The sequence below is a fragment of the Panthera pardus genome, unplaced genomic scaffold (assembly GCF_024362965.1).
Source record: "Panthera pardus isolate Hobbes unplaced genomic scaffold, ASM2436296v1 HiC_scaffold_8, whole genome shotgun sequence".
NCBI classification, from domain to species: Eukaryota; Metazoa; Chordata; class Mammalia; order Carnivora; family Felidae; genus Panthera; species Panthera pardus.
In genome coordinates, this window is record NW_026527013.1 from 25,259,566 (window position 1) to 25,280,161 (window position 20,596).

General features: G+C 47.4%; 2 protein-coding genes across 3 annotated transcripts in view; one reads left to right on the forward strand and one right to left on the reverse strand.

Annotated features, from left to right (window-relative positions):
* ARHGEF3 (Rho guanine nucleotide exchange factor 3) overlaps window positions 1-11,825 on the reverse strand; it is a 305,569-nt gene extending 293,744 nt beyond the window's left edge. Inside the window, exon 1 of one of the 2 annotated variants that reach the window (XM_053897823.1) lies at window positions 11,595-11,825. In XM_053897823.1, coding sequence (XP_053753798.1) covers window positions 11,595-11,810 — 216 coding nt within the window. In that variant the 5' untranslated portion in view covers window positions 11,811-11,825. Of the gene's footprint in view, window positions 1-11,080; window positions 11,177-11,594 lie in introns of those variants that run through there. The other variant, XM_019469998.2, reaches the window with a different exon arrangement.
* On the forward strand, window positions 6,623-7,196 carry SPATA12 (spermatogenesis associated 12). Its single transcript, XM_019470049.2, is given in 4 exon segments — window positions 6,623-6,738; window positions 6,740-6,894; window positions 6,897-6,943; window positions 6,945-7,196. Coding segments are annotated over 4 exon segments (570 nt in total).
* Window positions 11,826-20,596: the final 8,771 nt, after the last annotated feature.

Consider the following 20,596-nt stretch of genomic DNA (forward strand, 5'->3'; position numbering starts at 1 on the left):
CATTTATGAAATAAATCTAGTGGTCTCTTAGCCATCATTTAAAAAAAAAAGCATAGGGGCGCCTGGATGGCTCAGTCAGTTAAGCGTCCAGCTCTTGACTTCAGCTCAGGTCATGACCTCATGGTTCATGAGTTCAAGCCCTGCATCAGGCTCCACACTGACCGTGTGAAGCCTGCTTGAGATTCTCTCTCTCTCCCTCTCCCTCTTCCCCTCCTTCCTTGTGCTCACTTTCTCTCTCAAAATAAATAAATAAACTTAAAAAAAAATTTTAAAGCACAAATTCACTAGTGTAGGAAAGAGTTATCAGAGGACACTAAACATACATAAGGTAAGTCTTGTCTCACCAAACTTTTGTTTCAGATATGCATGTGCATGCATTCGTGTGCATGCATGTGCGCGCACACACACACACACACACACACACACACACACACACCCCAGGTTATAGCCTAGATTTATCTCTTACAATGTGTCACAGTCAAACACAAGTGTGAAAGCCCAGACTCCACCATATAATAAGTGCTCCATAGAATTTGGTAGCATCATAATTATTATCTCACTTGAAAAGATAATACAACTTTCTCTACTAGTGTAATAAAAGAGGGTTGCTGACCCTGGTATCGGTTCTGCCACTCATTCACTGCAGTGCTGTTTAAGAATCACTCCACCTCCCTAGATTCACTTGCCAGCTCTCTCTCCTCGAAGACCTCGGCAGTCATTTAAATATTCTCTGACTCACAAGGCTGGCCAAGGACTAGTGAGGCCCTGCCCAGCCCAGAACGTACAAAATGTGAGTGACCTGTTAAGAAAACCACTTGAGTGCACAGGGCTTTTATAAAATTAAAGCCCTGCTGGAGAGAAACAGTTCCCCCCACCCCCTTGGGAGATGTGTCACAGAAAGAGGTTACTCAAGGTCGCCTAGGCTGCATCTTCTGAGACTGGAACTTCAGCTCTGACACATGCTTCCTTGTTTGGGGGTTGGGTTATATCATTGTGTTTTTCCCCTAACTTTCCATGTGCACAGGCGTGCACACACACCCCTCAGTAACGAATGCGAATGAAATCCCTATGAACTGCCTGTTCTAACAGGTTGGGTAAAGGGAACCTGCTAAACCCAAAGGAGCTTGGCATCTGAAGATCTCGAAATACTTTCTATTGGATATAACTTTTTCCCCTCCAGAAACAAACAAAAACTCTGCCCAAATTAATACTTTTTAAAATTGCTGTGACAAACAACTCCAACCTCTGACACACATTAGCACCATTTTGTCTCAAACGGAGCCCCTAGCCCCCGCTGCGGTGCACCGTGGGTTTGCATTGCCCATTGTAGTGCCCCGGGTTGTTCCTACAGTCTAGAAAACCAGACTCCTAGTGACACACACGTCGGTGCTTCACTTTTTCTTTCTTCTTCTGTAAGAATACAATTGTGGACTTGTGCCAAAGCATGACATCTGGAATGCATAAGTGCAGGTAGAGGTGTAAACTAATCTTCTAATAAGTGATAGTATTCCCTTCTTATTTTTATTCCATTCTTCAAAGCATGATGCCAGTTTGGGGAGAGGAGGCAAAATTGCTTTAGCAGCAGAACCTTTTCCTTCAATGAAATCCTACCTCTTTGCCCGCCAAATAAAAGAAGCTAAAATATGGCCTCACTCTAATACCCTCCACCGTTCCCTGGTGCCTCTGGGGCTGTGAGCATCCCCAGTTCTCACCACACTTGTCAAGCATGGAGGCAGGGCAATAAAGGAGGATCTCTATGGATCTCCATCACGCCCTCAGATACAAGGAAGCTGAGTCTGCCATATGCTTGGTCAGTGCCAGATCTACTCCCATTTCACACATTCAAGGCTTAAATGTTTTATCCAAGGTCTCCAGCCTTGGATTGGACACTACCCTGTACTTGTCACTTACCTCAATAAGAAAAAGAGATGCTGGTGTCCCTGGGTCTTTGTCTTTGCAGCTTCAAGGATGGGACCCTGAGTGTCAACCCATCAACAAGCGAGTGATGCATCAGGATCTGAACTTAATATGGATAAACTAGCAAAACTCCACACTGACATTCTGATTCAAATGACTCCCTATTAAATCTCAGCTGCCTTTTTTGCAAAAATTGACAAGCTGGTCCTAAAATTCATATGAGGACCCAGAATAGCCAAAACAATCATGACAAAGGACAAAGCGAGAAGACCCATACTTCTTGATCTCAAAAGTTACTACAAAGCTGCAGTAACTAAGACAGTGGTACTGGCATAAAGATTTACATACAGGTCAATGCAACAGAATTAAGGCAGAAACAAATACTTACATTGATGGCTAATTGATTTTCAACAAGGCTGCCCTTTCAACAAAGGGCTCTGGGACAACAGGATCTCCACATGCAAAACAGTGAGGCTGTACCTCTACTTCATACCACATATAAAAATTAACCCAAACTGGATCAAAGGCCTAAACCTAAGGACTAAAAACTATAAAACTCTTAGGAGAAAATTTCAGCATAAATCTTCATGCTTTATGCTTTTTGGTGTTATACTTAAGAAACATTTAGGGGTGCCTGGGTGGCTCAGTCGGCTAAGCGTCCGACTTCAGCTCAGGTCACGATCTCGCAGTTCGTGGGTTCGAGCCCTGTGTCGGGCTCTGTGCTGACAGCTCAGAGCCTGGAGCCTGTTTCAGATTCTGTGTCTCCCTCTCTCTCTGACCCTCCCCCATTCATGCTCTATCTCTTTCTGTCTCAAAAATAAATAAACGTTAAAAAAAATTTTTAAAAAAAGAGAAACATTTACACCAAAAGCATAAGCAACACAATAAAAATAGATAAATTGGACTTCATCACACTTAAAATCCTAGGCTTCAAGGAACACAACCAAGAAAATAAAAAGACAATCCACAGAATAGGAGAAAATATTTAAAAATCATATATCTGATAAGGGACCGAATTTAGAATATATAAAGAACCCTTACAAATCAATAATAAAAAGACAAACGAAGTTTTAAAAACTGGCAAAAGATCTGGAAAGACACTTCTCCAAAGTGAAAAGATATTCACCCAACACAATGTTAAAGAAGAACAAAGTTAGAAGACTGCAGTTTCCTGACTTCAACACTTATTACAAAGCTACAATAATCAAGACAGTGTGCTATTAGCAAAATAATAGACAAATAGACCAATGGAAAAAAATAGAGAGCCCATAAATATAGTCAGCTCATCTCTGACAAAGGAGCAAAGGCAAAACAATGGAGCAAAGATAATCTTTTCAACAAATGGTGCTGGAATAAGTGGATATCCACATGCAAAACAATGAATCTAAACACAGACCTTATGCCCTTTGCAAAAATTAACTCAAAATGGATCAGAGACCTAAATATAAAATGCAAAACTATAAAACTCCTAGAAGATAACATTGGATAAAACCTAGATGACCTTGGCTATGGTGATGCTTTTTCAGCTATAATGCCAAAAACACAATCCATGAAAGAAATAATTGATAAGCTGGACTTCACTAAAATTTAAAATTTCTGCTCTGCAACAGATAATCCCAGGAGAATTAGAAGACACACCACAGACTAGGAAAAAATATTTGTGATATATATTTGATAAAGGACTGTTATCCAAAACATGCAAAGAGCTCTTAAACTTCAACAATAAGAAAACAAACAATCTGAACTGAAAATGAGCCAAAGACCATAATAGCCACCTCACCAAAGAAGACATACAGATGACAAGTAAACATATGAAAAGATGCTCCTCCACATCATATGTCATCAGGGAAATGCAAATTAAAACAATGAGGATACCACCCCACACCTATTAGAAAGGCCCAAATCCAAAACACTGACCATACCAAACGCTGACAAAGGATGTAAAGTAACAGAAACTCTTTCATTCATTGTTGGTGGGGATGCAAAATGGTACAGCCACTTTGGAAGACAGTTTGGAGGGTTTCTTACAAAACTAAATATACTCTTACCATACAATCCAGTATTTACCCTAAGGGGTTGAAAACTTATGTCTACACAAAAACCTGCACATGAATATTTAAAGCAGCTTTATTCATAACTGCCCAAACTGAGAAGCAACCAAAATGTTCTTCAGTAGGTGAATGGATAGACTTGGTACATCCGGATGATGAAATACTAAGCAGCACTAAAAACAAATGAGCTATCAAGCCATGAAAAGACAGGGAGAAACTTCAAATGCATGTTACTAAGTGAAAGAAGCCAATTGCTACATTCTGTCTGATCCCATTATATGATATTTTAAAAAAGGGGAAACTGTGGAGACAATAAAAAGCTCAGTGGTTGTAGGGGGCAGGAGGGTAGAGATGAATAGGCAGAGCAGAGAGGATTCTTGGGGCAGTGAAAATACTCTGTATGATATTATCATTGTGTTTATAATTATCTTTATACATTGGTCCAAACCCACTGAAAGTACAGCACCACGAGTGAACACTTAGATAAACTATCGGCCTTAGATGACCATGATGTGTCAATGTAGGTTCATTCTTGGTACCAAAAGTACCATTCTGGCGAGTGATGTTCATAAATGGTAGAGGCTACGGATGTGTGGGAACAGGAAGTAGAAAGGAAATCTCTGTACTTTCCTTTCAATTTTATTATTAAGAAAACAAAACTAAACTAAAACTGCTCTAAAAAAATTAAAAAAAAAGATGTTCGGAGTACTTGGGTGGTCAGTTGGTTGAGCGACTGACTTCAGCTCAGGTCATGATCTCACAGTTTACGAGTTCGAGCCCCACGTTGGGCTCTCTGCTGTCAGTGCGGAGCCCGCTTCAGATCCTCTGTCCCCCTCTCTCTCTGCCTCTCCACTGCTCACATGCTCTCTCTCAAAAAAAAAAAAAAAAAAATTAAAAAAAAATTCAACACTACTAGCTATAGGGAAATGAAAATCAAAACCACAATGAGATATCACTTTATATGTACTAGGATGGCAGTAATAAAAAAAGATGGACAGTAACAAGTGTTGATGAGGATGTGGAGTAATCAGAACCCTCAAACACTGCTAGTGGGATTGCAAAATGGTGCTGCCATTTTGGAAAACAGTTTGGCAGTCCTCCAAAATGTAAACATAGAGTTACCATATGACCCGCAATCCCACTGGAGGTATATACTCAAGAGAACTGAAAACATATGTCCATACAAACTTGTACTCTCCTCTCTTGGTGAGGGGGTGTGAAAAGAGAGGAAATGCATATGAACAGAGAAAGTGCTCTTGGACATGTGGTCAAATGAGGTAAATCTCATTGGAGAACAATACATATAAAATGAGCCCATTATGTTGGTTTTTAAAGATATGCACAGGTACACACACCTGTACATCAAAACAAGAAAAATATACAGTCAGCTGACCATAAATGTTCTCTCTGGAAGCAAGCCAGGGATGGGGGAGGCACAATTTAATTTTTTACTCTACAATTTCTGATTTGTTTGCATTTGTATATGTAAAGAATATAACCAGCCTTTCTTGTACAAAAGAGCATTTCTTTTTCTAGTCAAAGGGGAAGGAAAGAGGGAAAAGGCCATTGGAGCTGGGCAGTGTGGGAGATTCTGAACGTGGATAAGAGTGAAAGAGCACTCCCAGTAGTAGGAACAGTGGATGCAAAGCTGTTAATGTTGAAAAGCCTCTAGGGTATTTGGGGGGCTGTTGGGTTCAGCTCCATTGGAGGGTCTAGCAGGTGACCTGGGGTGGGGTGTGATGACGATACACCAGAACAGTCCATTGAAGCAGCCAGGTTCTGAGGGTCATGGGTACATGGAAGCCACCACTGTAGGGGGAGGCCTGGGAGAGACCACAGGAGGGGAGGGTGCGCTCGATGGGCAGGGCATCTCATGGCATTTCACACCTGACCTCTGTCTCACAATAAATTTACCCTCAACTCCACTATCCGGATTTGGCTCCTAATATAATTGTCTCCAGAAAGGATAGCACCTGTCCCTGGTGAGGTCCCCAAATCTGAATGAAGAACTCTCTGTGTGTTTGAGCAAACCTTTCAGAGCACAAAGTAGTGACGGAGTGATGTGTGTCCGTTTTAGGTCACCAGATAATGACCACAGCCAGCCTTTCCTGCACAGAGGCTGTGATAGGAATATGCTCCCTGCACATATCTTCTCACTTAATCCCCACAGCAAACCCATAAGGTACAGCCAACCACTGTCCCCATTCACAGAGGAGGAAACCAAGGTTTGCAGAGGTTAGGCACCTTGCCTGAGGTCACTTTGCTACTAATGCAATGCTGGAGCTGAGACTGGAACACAGGACCCCGACCATCACCTCCACCACCTCCGGACATGTCAATTTGCCTTCAAGTCACCCACTGCCCTGCATGACCACCCCAGCTTCCAGGAAAATAGTAAGCTCAGAATTGAAGATGAATTCAGGGCTTGGGGTTCTATCAGCAGGAGCAGCAAACCCCAACCTATAAAGTTATCATATGCTGTGTGGAAGTAGAGGTGGCAGATTGGACAAAGAACTAAGTTGGACTGTTAAATAACTAATTTGATCTTTAGCTAGCTGAGCCACACAAGGCACCAAACTGCCTCCTTTGTCTTTCAGCTCCGGCCAAGGACCCCAGCCTCTCTTTCTGGAGCACTCAGCTTTGACTTGGGCCCCATGTCCAGCTCTGTCCTGACTTGTGGGTCCACTTTAGAAAAGTCAGGAGACTCCTGGGGAAATAAGGCAATGGCCTCCTCCAGTCTCATTGCTCCGTGGCCACCAGAGACCCTGGGGATCCACTTAACACCCCAACAAATCCTCACCATGCCAGAGACTGGGCGGTTGGCCGGGAGCAGCCTTTGCGATCCCAGAGCTGACATTCCACAGCGCTGTGCACCAAAGCAAGGCCTGTCAGTGATATTTAAAAGCATCTCTCTCTCTTGACATCACTGAATCAATCTTCTGGGAAGATCCCCCTCATCTCCACCTTCCCTGATACAACTGAACAGAGTTCCAGAAAGACACAGTTGGCAAGTTATTCCACTTCCCACCTTGCTTTCTTGGTCAGGAAGATGGGGATACTAAGAGGGCATGTGCCACAGGACAGTTTTAGATAATACATGAGGATGTCAGTGTAGAGCCCAATAGCACAAGGCACGGCCTTTCACATCAACTGGCATTTACTGAGCACTGGTACGTCAGTTCCTTTTCCACAGAATACTCCAACATATGTGCACACACGCTGCCATAACCAATGAGGATCTGGCATCATCTGAGAGCTGGTACCTCTTTATCTGGACCTTTGCACATGCTCTTCCCTCTTCCTTCCATCCCCCACCCCCCGCCACTCCCCAACAGAAGTGACTTGTAGCCATCCCTTTCTTTTCTTAGATATCACTTTTTCCAAGAACCCTCCTTGTCATACCTCCTTTATGCTTTGTTAAATAACATCAAATGACCAACCAATCAACCACTCAATGGGGAGAATGGGAAGCATACATCTCCTGGTCTATGATCCTATACATTTTCATCACTTTGTTTTTTTCCATCAAAGCTTTGCTAAGTAACTACTTTCCTTCTAGATGGTTCCCTGTAGGTGATGAGATGTTTGTAACCAAATGGCACAAAAGAGGAGGCAGTCCATGGCGAGGGCAGGTGAAATGAAGCAAGTCTTACTACGTGTAGGTTTGTACTTCTAGCAGTGCCCCCCAAGGCTTATACTCGTCGCCCAGGTGGCAGTTTCAGGAAACACCATTACTCCAGGTACCTCTGGAAAGGAAGGCACAAGCCTTCTGGTCAACCATGAGAGCACACAGTGTTGAGATCTTACTCCAGCCACCTGCTAGGATCTGGGGAGGAGGTGATGGAGGTTCTGCCCACAATGTCTCATTTCCCCTCCCCCCTTCCCCAGTGAGACAGACCATGTCCAGGGCTCAAGAGCTGACTGGCCAAGCCAGGAATTCAACCACAACCTTGGGGTCCACACGCATAGAACTGTCTTCCCCCAGATAGCCACACCCCACATTCATCTAGGTTTCTGTTTGAATTGCTTTCTCAGAGAAACCATCCCTGACCTAAACCAATGCTGCCTCCACCCCACTCACTCTGGGTGAGTGGATCCCATCCAGCTTCATCTTGTTTATTACACTGACCACACTCCCTGATATCATATTATAGACCTAGTTGTCGACTGTCCATCTCTGCCCACGGGATGTAACACCATAATGGAGGAACACTGCCAGTCTTGACTGCTCTGTGGCCAGTCTCCAAGCCCTCCCTCCATAAATGGTTCTTGAATAAATGGAGTGAATGAGCTGAGCTAAGGGGATAAGGCACATGTGCAGACAGGATTCCAAATAACTATAATCTTTGATCTTTTTTTTACAAAAACGTGTACCCATTTTCATAACTGAATGAACAGTTTTCACTACAGTGAAGGAGAAGGCAAAGCTTATCTCCAAACCTCTCCACAGAAGACCCCACTCCACCCACCACACCGGCGATCTCCCACGCAGGAATGTGCATTAATTAGAATCATATATACAAGTGTTTCATTGTCACTCAAGTTTCAACCTGTGCAAAGTGATATGAATCAGACAATATTTGTACACACCATTAAGATAATGCATCCAAGGATTAATTTTTTTAGTTAATTAAACCTGGCTGGCTTGGTCAGAAGAGCGTGTGACTCTTGATCTCTGTGTTGTGAGTTCGAGGCCCATGTTGGGCGTACAGCCTACTTAAGAAAAACAAAACAAAAAAAAGCTCTTACTCACCTCACTTCACTCAGGGGGTGCTCATTCATTCTGTCACTAAGGAACATTTATAAAGCATCTACTGTGTGTCAGGGGCCAGAGTTCAGTGGTAAAGAGGGCAATACCTCTACGCTCTTGGAGTCTGCATTCTCCTGTGTGGAGGCAGACAATAAACCCATAAATAGATACACGACTATGAACATTTCAGGTACGCTCCATGAATAAAATACAATGGGATAATGTGATAAATACTGATGGGGGAGGGGCTGCTTTGAACAGAGTGGTCAAGGAAACCACCTCTATAGAGAAGACATCCAAGCTAAAGGACAAGATACTGCCGGACATGAGAAGAGTGGTAGAAGAGTGTGCTCCGCAACAGGAAGAGCATGTGCAAAGGCCCTGAGGAGTCTCCTGACAACTTGAAATCAAATTTTATGAACTGCATCCCATCCTAACAGCCCCACGACAGGCCAACAATCTCTGCTCCCTCAGCTTGCCTTCTCCTTTCCCCAATTGACTTCTTTATCAGATTTTCTCAAGTCAAGGCAGAATTGAATTTTCCACTGGAAGGTGTGCCCTGAGTAAGGGCACGAAGGAACACGTGTACACTTCTACCTCTAGGAGACACAGGTAATGTTGACATCTTGACACCGTAAGAACTTGGGCCTGCTCCTGTACAAGAGGTAAGAATCTCCCCACCAGCAATTCAGGATCCCCTTTTGTGGGGTGCAGGCTTTTTGCAGAAAATGATGAAGAGAGAACTCTCTGGAAAAATACACACCTGTGCTCCAAGCATCTCATGTACGTGTCAGAAGATTCCTGGAGCCCCAGGCTCAGGACTCCCATCTGTGGTTACTACCACCAAAAGATGCTAAACTGGTGCAGGCTCCACTGGAGGGACAATCTGCTAGAGGTTAGTGAGTGGAGGGGAGGGGACAAGAGCAGGTCTTTGGGCCCCTAACTACACTCCCACACTCACAGAGATGAGACAGTATCAGCCTATCAGGGGGCCTGAGAACTGAAGAAATTCCCATGGAACCTTATTCACTCCCCCTCAGTGAGGCAAATATCCAGTCACACTCTAGAGCTTCCAGAGAAGGTCTGAGACCCCATTTCTCAGCAGTGTCCTTGACAAAGGTCATCTCTAATCTCGTATTCTGAGACACGTTTTGTAAAAGGCTGCTTAACCATAGGAAACATTACTGCAAAGCCCAAGGATTTTGCAGCCCAAAACAACTAAAGCGAGTAGAGCTTACCTGGATACAAGGCACAATTCTAAGAACTTTCACCTCACACAACACTTTAGCATTTGTACTATTATCCTCATTTTACAGATGAGAAAACTAAGGCACAGGTGGGTGAAGTAACTTGCCTGAGACTATACAGCTAAGACAGAGACACAGAAAAGCTTTCTGCTTCCACACCCCAACCAAGAAAAAACACAGTTATACCTTGTGTTGTGCCTGAAATGCTGTAAAATAAGTTTCTACGGGTGCATCCAGGACAACTACCGTTTGGCAGTTCTCACATCTTTGCCCAGGGCTGGAAGCAAGCCGGGTTCACGCATTAAAGGGGGAAAGAGTCCTCTAGGAACAAGTCGCTCTGTTTCAGCACTGTTCAAGCCCATGTTGAGGCTGACAGTGCAAAGCGCAGCTCTACCCCGTGGCAAAGCCCAAAGGCATCCAGTTCCACCGGGCTCGGCCAACTTCCACACTCAGAAAATGCTCACCGGCCTCTGGCTATGAGGCACCGAGATTCACCCTAACCCCTTGGGGTCCGCCTCCCTCGCCTCTACCTCACGGTCCTCTGGCCGCGCTATTTAAAAGATGCAGCCGCCAGCACACGGGCCGGGCGGTCCCGGAACCGCGGCCGCCGCCCTGCGCGTCCAGAGCCGCGTTCCTCGCGGCAAAGTGACCGGCAGCCCCGCGAGCCACTACCAGCAGCGCCCGACGCGACGCTGACCTGTGGGCGACCCACCAAGGCTGGGGAAGACACCAAGGAAAAGGACAGGTGGCGCCTCCCTCCCCGGAAGTGGCTCTGGGAACGTTCGCCTAAGAGCTCCCAGCACCAAAGTCAGGGTCTCCGGCGCGAGCGGCCGCCGGTCCGGAGTGGCGGTGGCGCTGCCTACCTGCGCCGCGCCCAGGCACCCGAGTGCACTCCGAGTGCGCCGGGACCGGACAGCGCGCCGAGTCCGCTTCGGGCACCGGGACGGGTGGGGGCGACCCGGAGGTGGGGGGTGGGGGTCCAGCTCGGGGTTGTGGGTTAAGGCAGGGGAGGAGCCAGCCCCGGAAAGTGCCCGCTCCCGGGCGCCTAGCAGGGGTGTCCAGCCAGGGAGGGTCTAGCGGAGGGGCGGGGTTCGCGGCCAGCCGCCCTCACTCACCTCGGTGCTCAGCGCTGGCTCGGCCCAGAGGAGCGGGAGAGCGCACCGCGGCGACCGCGGCGGTGGCGGCTGCTGCGGGGGCCGCTCCCCCGGGCGGGGCGGGGCCGGGGGCGGGGAGCCCGGGCCGGCCACGTGGGCGGGAGGCGGGCGGGGGACCCCCTCTGGCGCCGGAGCCGGGTGGCGCGGGACCCGGACGCAGTCACGCCTGGCTGCTGCTCGGCACTCCCCCTCCGCTAGCCCCGCCGGGGTCCCTGAGAAGACTGGGGAGGGATCTGGGCCCTGAGGCATTCCCCCCCGCCACCCAATCCAGACCCTGGCGGAGAGAATTTACAGCGTCGGGGAAGGGGTGTGCCTCCCGGCCCCAGCTCTTGCGGTGAAGGCGCTGCGGCCAGCCCAGGGTAGGCTCACGGGGTTAAGTATCGGAGCAGCAGGGGACTGTGGCGACTTAGGGGGCTGCCCTGACGGCGAGGGCCGGAGCCTGTGCGTGGAGCCCCCACCCCGCTGCTAGGCTGACCTGGGGCGCGTCGGGTCTTGTCCAAGCCTCCCTTTCCTGGACTGTGAGGGTCAGAATGAGGACGAGCCAGAGCTGCGCGAATCCCCACGCCACCAAGCCCTCAGGAATCGCGGGGTTTGTGGGCGGGTGCTGAGCCAGAAAGAGCAGCAGCCTGCAGTGGCCTGGGTCACCGTGCGGAAATAGACGTGGGAATCCAACTAAAACTATTTTCTGCATTCATTCATTCAGTAGATAACCGCCTGCGGCGCTCAGGATCCCATACAATCAGAAATATAAAGAATGGGGGCGCCTAGGTGTCGCAGCTGGTTAAGCGCCAGCTTCTTGGTTTGGGCTGAGGTCATGATCTCACGGTTTGTGAGTTCGAGCTCCGCTAGCTGTGCGGACAGCCCCTCCTCCTCCGCCCCCGCCCCCTCCCCGCGCATGCTCGTTTTCTCTCTCTCTGTCTCTTGTCTCTTTCTCAAAATAAATTGGGGGCGTGGGGGCGGGGAGAGATACAAAGACTGCCCTACAGGGATGCCTGGGTGGCTCATTTGGTTGAGTGTCCAGTCTTCATTTCATCTCAGGTCTGTGATCCCAGGGTCTTGGGATGGAGCCCTGTGTCCAGTTCCAAGCTGAGCGTGGAGCTTGCTTAAGGCTGGTTCGCTCTCTCTCCCTCTGCCCCTCTCCCCTACTTGTTCTCTCTCTCTTTCTCTCGTGAAAAAAAAATGCCATATACTGTATGGCTCTTATAAAAGTAAACCATCGTGATAAAAATCGAAAATTCATTAGTTGCTCTCATAATCCAGGTGTGCCTTTTAAGTGCTTGATCTATTTTAACATTCACAACAGCCTCGTGAGGTATAAGAGTTGTGTGGGCCCACTTCTCAGATGAAGAAACTGAAAAAGTGAAGCCAGCCCCCAGGTCAGAGAAAAGAGGGTCAGCCCAATAATTATGGCTCTTGCCAGACTGACCTTCCGTTAAATGACAAGAACAGCCTCTGAGTGGACCCCTTCGGTCTCTAACCACCACCCCCTCATTCACAGGAAGAGGGGGCTGGTGAAGGCTTGCTGGGAGGCACCTGTCCTGACAGCAGCCTCTGGGAAGCCAACCTCACAGCCCAGGCCCCCAGGCCCCATGGGAGGTGTTCAGAACTGCTCCAGCAAAGCTGAGACTCTTCACTGAAGCCCCTGTGTATTGTTGCAGGCACTCAGCCTCCTAGTGCTGGGTGGCCTCTTCCTGGCCGACAGCCTGCCTTTGGGGCCAGAAACTAAGCATCTTGAGCAAACTAACTTTCATTTCAACAGCTGCAACTTCATTCCACTACAACTTTAAAGGGACTCTTCGACCCCAAACCCAGTGCCTCATTACCCACCTGTTCCTTGTTCAAAGAACAGGTAGCCTATGCAGTACTCCATTTCCAAGGGCAAAACCTATATCCAGACTCCTAGTCCTCAACCTATTCCCCCAAACCTCTTTTGTTATTCTCTCCTTTACCCCTTCCACACTGAAGAAGATCCCTACTACAACCAGCCTGTTTATAAAGTAATAATAAACGGCTTCCACTCCCCCATTAACCCAGCAGGAACTTCAGATGCACAAGCCAACACGTGGGGCTCTACTCAGGCAGCCTTATCAGAAATAAAAGTTTTATTTCCATTAGATTCCACTTAACAATGATTTGAGTATCTGCTACATGCTACACACTGTGCTGGTCTCTGGGGAACAGTAGTGAATCTCAACAGGACAGAGTCCCTGACCCCATGGAGTTTGCAGGTGATGCAGGAACAGCCAGACCCTCACCAGGCAGATGGGGAGCAGGATGCAGGAAGAGACACACCTGAGGAAGAGCTGGCCCCGATTCAGGCATAGAAAGACTTCCTGCGGGAAGTGGGCCTCAGCTGACCCTTGACCAGGCAGGGAAACCAGCCGGGGAGGGCAGAACCAGAGATGCAGAAGCCCAGAGGTGGGAGAGCACAGGGCACACGTCTGTGAGGTCCGGGAAGAATGAGACTAGAGAGGCCTTGATGGCCAGGGTGAGACACCAGACCTTAACTGTTGAAAGGTGCAGGCATAAGTGATGAGGTCCCTCGGCTGCTGAGAAATGCTCCCATTGCTGCTGAATGTGACTTTCTCATGGGAAAGTCTCCTGTACACAGCAAAGGCAATGTGCATTGTTATTATTATTGCTAAAGGTAAACTCCTTGACTTCCTGTTTTATTATTCAGGGTCTCCAGAAGTCAGAACAGATCTGTAAGTAGGATATGTAGGCTAAAAGAAATCAATTTAGGGGTGCCTGCGTGGCTCAGTTGGTTAAGCGTCTGACTCTTGATCTCAACTCAGGTCTTGATCTCAGGGTTGTGAATTCAAGCCCTGTGCGGGGGCTCTGCTCTGGGCATGAAGCTACTTAAACACACACACACACACACACACACACACACACACACACACACATCAACTTAATCCTACAAGGGCTTATATTCAGCATGCCATCCCCTCCCACCCACACCATACTCGGCCCCATGGAGGGGGCAGGGGAAAGGAATTGGTTCCTAGACTCATGTTAGGACTCTTTGGAGGAAAAGATGATACACCCAAATGGAGTCCTTTGGTGTGGGGGTGGGGTGGGGGAGGGATGGCAAGAAATGTGGGTTTCTATCCACCAAGTTTTGAAACTGGCAGACAGGCCAGAAGACATTGATGATGAGCTGGTTTTTCTCCTTGAAACAGTTCAGGAGGGCCTGTTCTTGAATTCAGCCCCATCTCCTCCAACTCTCCAAGACAGGATGAAATGGGGCCAGGGCAGTCACCTTACTAACTCATCAACTGGGAAAGCCGGGTGTCTGCAGGAGGCCCCCACATGGCCTGCAGAAAGGGCAGATGATGCGGTGTCACTGATCCCAACTAACAAGCAATGGCAGGAAAAGGGCCAAGGTGAGGTGCCAGGTAGCACAGCTGAGGAAAGTGACCACATGTGAAGGCATCACCAAGGACAAGGGCAAGGATGACACATTTGAGACCACTCCCCCGTCCTCCTGGTGCCCACTCAGTACCACGGGGCATTGACTATTGTGTGCAACCTTACATTCAAAACCCTCTGATGAGGGGCTCCTGGGTGACTCAGTCGGTTGAGTATCCGACTTCGGCTCAGGTCATGATCTTATGGTTCATGGGTCCAAGCCCCTCATCAGGCTCTGTGCTGACAGCTCAGAGCCTGGAGCCTGCTTTTGATTCTGTTTCCCTCTCTCTCTGCCCCTCCCCTGCTCGTGCTCTGTCTCACTCTCTTTCTCTCTCTGTCAAAAAGAAATAAATATTTAAAAAAAAACCCTCTGATGATGTAACACCACTCATTGTAAAACAATGCAGAGGGACAGCCTGGCTGGCACAGTCAAAAAAGCATGTTTACAGAGTATTGAAAATAAATAAATAAATAAATAGATAAATTTTTAAATGTAGAAAATACTGACAGGTTTAAAGAATAAGATAAAACCCACACACAAGCACACCACCTAGTGATAACCACTGTTAATTTGTGCCCTTTATTTTCGCTTAACCTACTGTGAGTCTTTCCCTTTGTCATGAAATACTCTTCTGCAATATGATTGTTAAAAGCCACTTGTATGAATGTGCCCTCTTCTTAGAATCAGTCAGACCAGTATTTGGTGTGCTTCTCATTTCTCAGTATCTGGGATAAGTAATGCTTGCTAATGAAAACCCACACATAATAAATGTTGGCACACATATCTGGTTATTTCCTAAAGACAAACCTGTAAGTGGGGTCACAGGGAAAGACACTCAACTCTTCTGCAGGCAGCACTGTACAGACAGATGCCCTCTCCCTTTTGGTGGGGGAGGGGTGTTGTTGAAAGATGGGGAGCATCCAGTTGAAGTGACACTAATCTGGTACAGTCCCCATCCAGGGGATGGGGATACCTGTGGAAGGATTAAGGTATTGGTCTTACTGTTCAGGCCTCGGCAATGCTCTGCAAGTGGCCACACCATTTCTTTCAAAACAGACCCCTTCTGTTCTCATAATCTTGGTTAAAGGAAAACCTGTGAAGCAACCTTGAGCAGTGGAGTGGAAAGAGAGAGACGGGCTTTGGAGTAGAAAACGCCCAAGTTCAAATCCAACCTGGGTCCTACCCTGGGGTAGCACATCACCTAAGCTCCAAAGTTCCATTAGGAGGATGTGATGTAGTCAGGCAATGGCATAATGCTTGACACAGTAGCAGCCATCCGACTCACAGGGGTGATTCTAATATGTACCATGTCACTGACCAATCTCGTGTCTACAGGAATCTAAGTCCCACAGGGAGTGAAGCCCTGAGACAGTACAAGCCATTCAAGTGACTCTCAGCTCTGGGGATCATGGTAATGGTAAATGAATAGTGACCTCATTTCAATTTGCAAAGAAAGGAATAATTGTTGTTCCTCCAGGAAACCTTTTAAAATTTACTAGTAACTGTTACTGCTTACTCTTGATGACATCAGAGACAAATGTTAATGGTTTTGAGCACCTGCTATGTGCCAGGCACCATGCTACACCCTCTACCTGCTTTATCCTTACAACAACCCCATAAGTCAGATGCATTTTTACCCCCATCCAACAGATGAGGAAACTGAAGACCAGAGAGATGAGGTGTCTTGCCCAGTGACAATTGAATGGTAGGGCTGGGATCTCTAGCTGGTTCAAGAAATCGAATCTGAGCCCAACCCAGAAGGAAGGCCTACTGTAAATGACACAGCCCTCCCTCAAGGAGCAGCCATTCTTGTGGGCAAGAGGAACCATCACATAATCACACAAGCTGAGCTAAGTGCTCCTGAAGGCAAATGTCAGGACCTAGACCATAATGAACAGTGGTCAGGGAAGGTTTGACAGCAAAGGAGGGATGGAAACAGAGAGAGAGTGTTCCAGGCAGAAGATATGGCATACGCGAAGTTCCAAGGCAGGAACACATGAGTGAGGGATCTCAAAAAACCCTGGGATGGCCCTGAAGAAAAAATGAACACACAAAGAAGAGATTGGCAAGGGGCCAGATCAGAACATCAGAGGTCACTTCCAGGGCCACTGGCAGTTTCAAGCAGGAAGTGACCTCCTGATCAAGTAGCCATCTCTCATAGAGGTCATTGCCAGTCACTCTTGGAACTAAGACCTCCAAGAGATAGGAATTTACGTCAGTTTCTAGCCCATCAGCCACCCCAGCCAGGCTGAGGCAGACATTTAAGGGATCCCTCTTTATAGCCACACAGCCCTTAACCTGCCCCAGGGGACCACCTCCCCACAGGCAGAGGGGAACTCACAAACAGTGAGATCATGACCTGAGCCGAAGTTGGATGCTTAACCGACTGCCACCCAGGTGCCCCATTAAAGCTCCATTTTAATCACAAGGATTCTCATCGTAACAATGAGAATAGACACATACACATGTGCGTACCGTCTGTAAGTACATCTAACTTCAGTGCAAAAACCAAAGGCAGGACGTGCCTGTGTTTGCATTCTGCTGCCAGGCGTGCCGGCCTTTCTTTGCTGTGAGGTCTCCTTCTCTGTGGCCTGGCCTTGCCCACACTGGTGGGAAGTGTCTATGATTTGTCTGAAAGCTGACACCCGCCCACTTCTTGGAATGTCTCTGACCAGCCAGAGGGGGCACCACCAGGCAGGACCAATCATCCTGGAGGACCACTTCTTTGTCTCTGTCCCCTCCAACTTTGTAAAGCAGAGAATTCCCTAATCTTTTCCTCATAGTCAGAGAAACAATCCCAGGGGTGCCTGGGTGGCTCAGTCAGCTAAGTGTCAAGACTCTTGATCTCACAATTTGTGAGGTCAAGCCCCACGTCTGGCTCTGCACTGACAGAGCAGAACCTACTTGGGATTCTCTCCCTCTCTGTGTCTCTGTCTCTCTCACCGTCCCTCCCTGACTCACACGCACGCTCTCTCTCAAAATAAATAAATAAACTTAAAAAAAAAAAAAAGAGTTCTCCTCCTTTAAGCAAGACCATTATATAAAAAAATTATATTACCTAAAAGAAAAATCAATGTTATTTAAAAAGACAGAGGAAAGAAAAAAAAGAAAAATTCCCAGCTTTTGTTCACATCTAGAGTGGGGCGTGTCCATCTGCCTGGCACAGGGTCCTTGAAGCACCAAGTCCAGAAAAAAGTCTCTCTCTCAGGGCTGGCAGGTGACTAGGAAAAAAGGAGGCTGGTGAATGGAACATAAGCAGATCTGAGTTCACGGTCAGTTAGCACAGGCTACATACGTTCAATTATCAAGAAAACCAGCATTACTGTCCTAATTTAATTTTGCTAGGAACACATCCTTCCTCCCCAACTCCCATCCCTTCCTTCCTAGACCAGCATCAAAACAAACAGGCATGAACCCTGTCTCTTCTTTCGGGGAGTAAGATGCTGTAACTCAGCACCTGACGAAGTCCCTGGGCTGAAGCTCCTATCAGCAGGTAACTGTCTCCCTCCCATCCCCATCTGACCCCCACAGAACCCAAGTCTTGCTCTTCCACAGACTGACTGATAAACCACTACTTACCAAGTGCCAGGCACTTCCAAGCATGACCATGGGTGCTTCATAAACCCCATCTCATTTCATCCTCACAATAGCCCCTATGCAGTGGGTATTAGTCCCAGCTTGCAGATGAAAAAAACAGGCTCAGAGCAATTAGGTGATTTGCCCACAGTCCCATATATAGAAAGAGACGGACTCAGAAGGGAAGGGATCGTGTGTGCATCTTGCCCATTACTGTGTTGCCAGTACACACTTTAGACTCTCAGATGAATGTTGTAAGAGCATTGTATCATCGGTAAATGTGACAGCTGGTGCAACATCCTCTCCAGAAAGAGCCCCGGGAGCCGAGCTCACTGATCTTGCATTACTTTCCCTTAATCCCAAAGACCCTATTTGAATTTTGTCTCATTGCAAAAGGTCTCACCTCAGGTTTGTGTCCTTCCCTCCTTCATTGCATCCTCTACCTTATCGTATTCTTGGACCACTTCTGATTTTGTTCCTGTGAACAGGGAGGGCAGGGTATGCTGGGGCTAGGGGTGGGAAACAGACATTTATTGAAGGCCCACTATACCCAGGACAGCAAAGATATATTTTTATGTTTCCTTCCACCATCTGCTTAGCTGCTAGTAGTCTCTTATTCAATTAAAGCAGATGAAATTCTAATTAAAGCCTGCAAGGGAAGCTGGTCTTTGCTACCTTTAAAGTTTGCATTTCTAAAACAAAGTAAAGCCAGTGTTGAGGCCCCACAGATGCTGGCGATTATAAGAACCCCAAACAGGAGCACCTGGCTGGCCCAGTCAGTAGAGCATGTTACTCTTGAGCTTGGGGCTATGAGTTTGAGCCCCAAATTGGGTGCAAAGATTACTTTAAAACTAAAAAAAGGAAAAAGAAAAAAAAAAAACCCTGAGCAGCTGTAAAAACAGGCTCTATTTTCTAACACTGTGGTAAAAATTAGGGTTTCTCTGCTGTCCAAAGAGGATTTTCCTCCTAATAGGTAAGAATTCACTTACTGCACCAACTGCCCAGTAAGATTCTTCCAATCAAGTCCCTTTAGATCTATTTGCTTAACCTGTGAAAGAAATCTACTCTCAATATTTGGATAAGGGAACCAAGCCACTATAACTTGGCACTCCAGGTCCTTCCTTCAGCCTATCGGCTATACAGAGGGACAGTTCAGCCTACTGGTTAGGGATGAGGATGCTTCAACTCGATCTACAAATCTCTGAGCTGCCAATCCCTTGTCTGTGCTCTTGGCAAAGCTAACGGATTTCCTGACTTCAGCATCTCAAAAATGAGAGTGCTAATAGTACCTTGTATATTGGGTTGTGGTGAGGAAAGACACAAAGAGCACTCAGAGTGGGAACTAACATCCTGTGGTTGTCTGTCCTCACTTGCTGTCCCCACTAACGTTATGGGAAAGCACTCTACTGCCTTTGGCCACACGTACACTTGCAAGTCCTCCCCCACCTACCTGGGCGGCCAGACCTTTACCAAGGGGACCTGTGAGCAGCCTCGGCAGGGTTTGCTGCAGCTCATATCCCAGCTCTGCTACTAGCTAGCTGTGAGATCAAGAGTAAGGGACAGCCTCTCCAAGCCTCTGTAAAATGGGGACAGTACGATTACCCACGTAGCAGAGTATCTGTGAAACTAAATGAGATGATGGCGTGTAAAGCATGTGGCGCTCAAAGGTTGGCTCTTAGAAATGTGCGGAAATGGCAGGGAGCATGGGAAAGAGGAAATGAATGAGGAAAAACATGCAGTCTCCTGGGTGAATATGAACAGGAAAACTGAAGGCTATGCCAAGCATCAGAGGCAAGAACATGGTTGAATTTCCTCCTCAGCAGTGCTTCACTCAGAGCGGTTTTTTGTTTTGTTTTTTAACAGTCCTGCGGGGAAGGGTAGGGGGAAGAACCAGCGGACAAGGAAAACCCAATGTTCCCAAGACCCAACTCGTCCACCATATTCTTTTCAGACAATGGCCAGGAGGCTTGTATCCTGTGTCCCTGCTGTTTCTTACCACTTGTTGTCCTGTCCTGGATACCTGTCATTTCTGAGCACTATGTGCCAGTAAGCACTTCACATTCACCACCCTGTGAGGGAGGGTCTTTGGCCCATTCTAGAGATGAGAAACTGAGGCCCAGAAGTGCAGCCACAGGGTCACAGTGGCAGAAACAGAGCTGGGAACTCACCCCAAAGTTGATGGGCACCAAGAAGTTAACTCACAGAGTGCTGGCACACAGGAGGTGGGATAATGTCTATAGGAAGAAATAAAAAGGCACTTCTTTGTCTTATTGGATGGCAGGAAGTTTGTGGCTCCCACATTTCAGTGGCTCTTTTCAAATTTCTGAAAAGAAAGCCCATTTGTTCTGACAGTCAAATTTCTCCTTGATAGGAGCATCCCTGCTCCTGACTCCACACAGGCAACACATCACTGCCCACCGGAGGGCAAGGCAAACAGCCACGGCAGCAGGCTTCACGTGCAAGAAAGACATACTGGCTACCCTCACCTC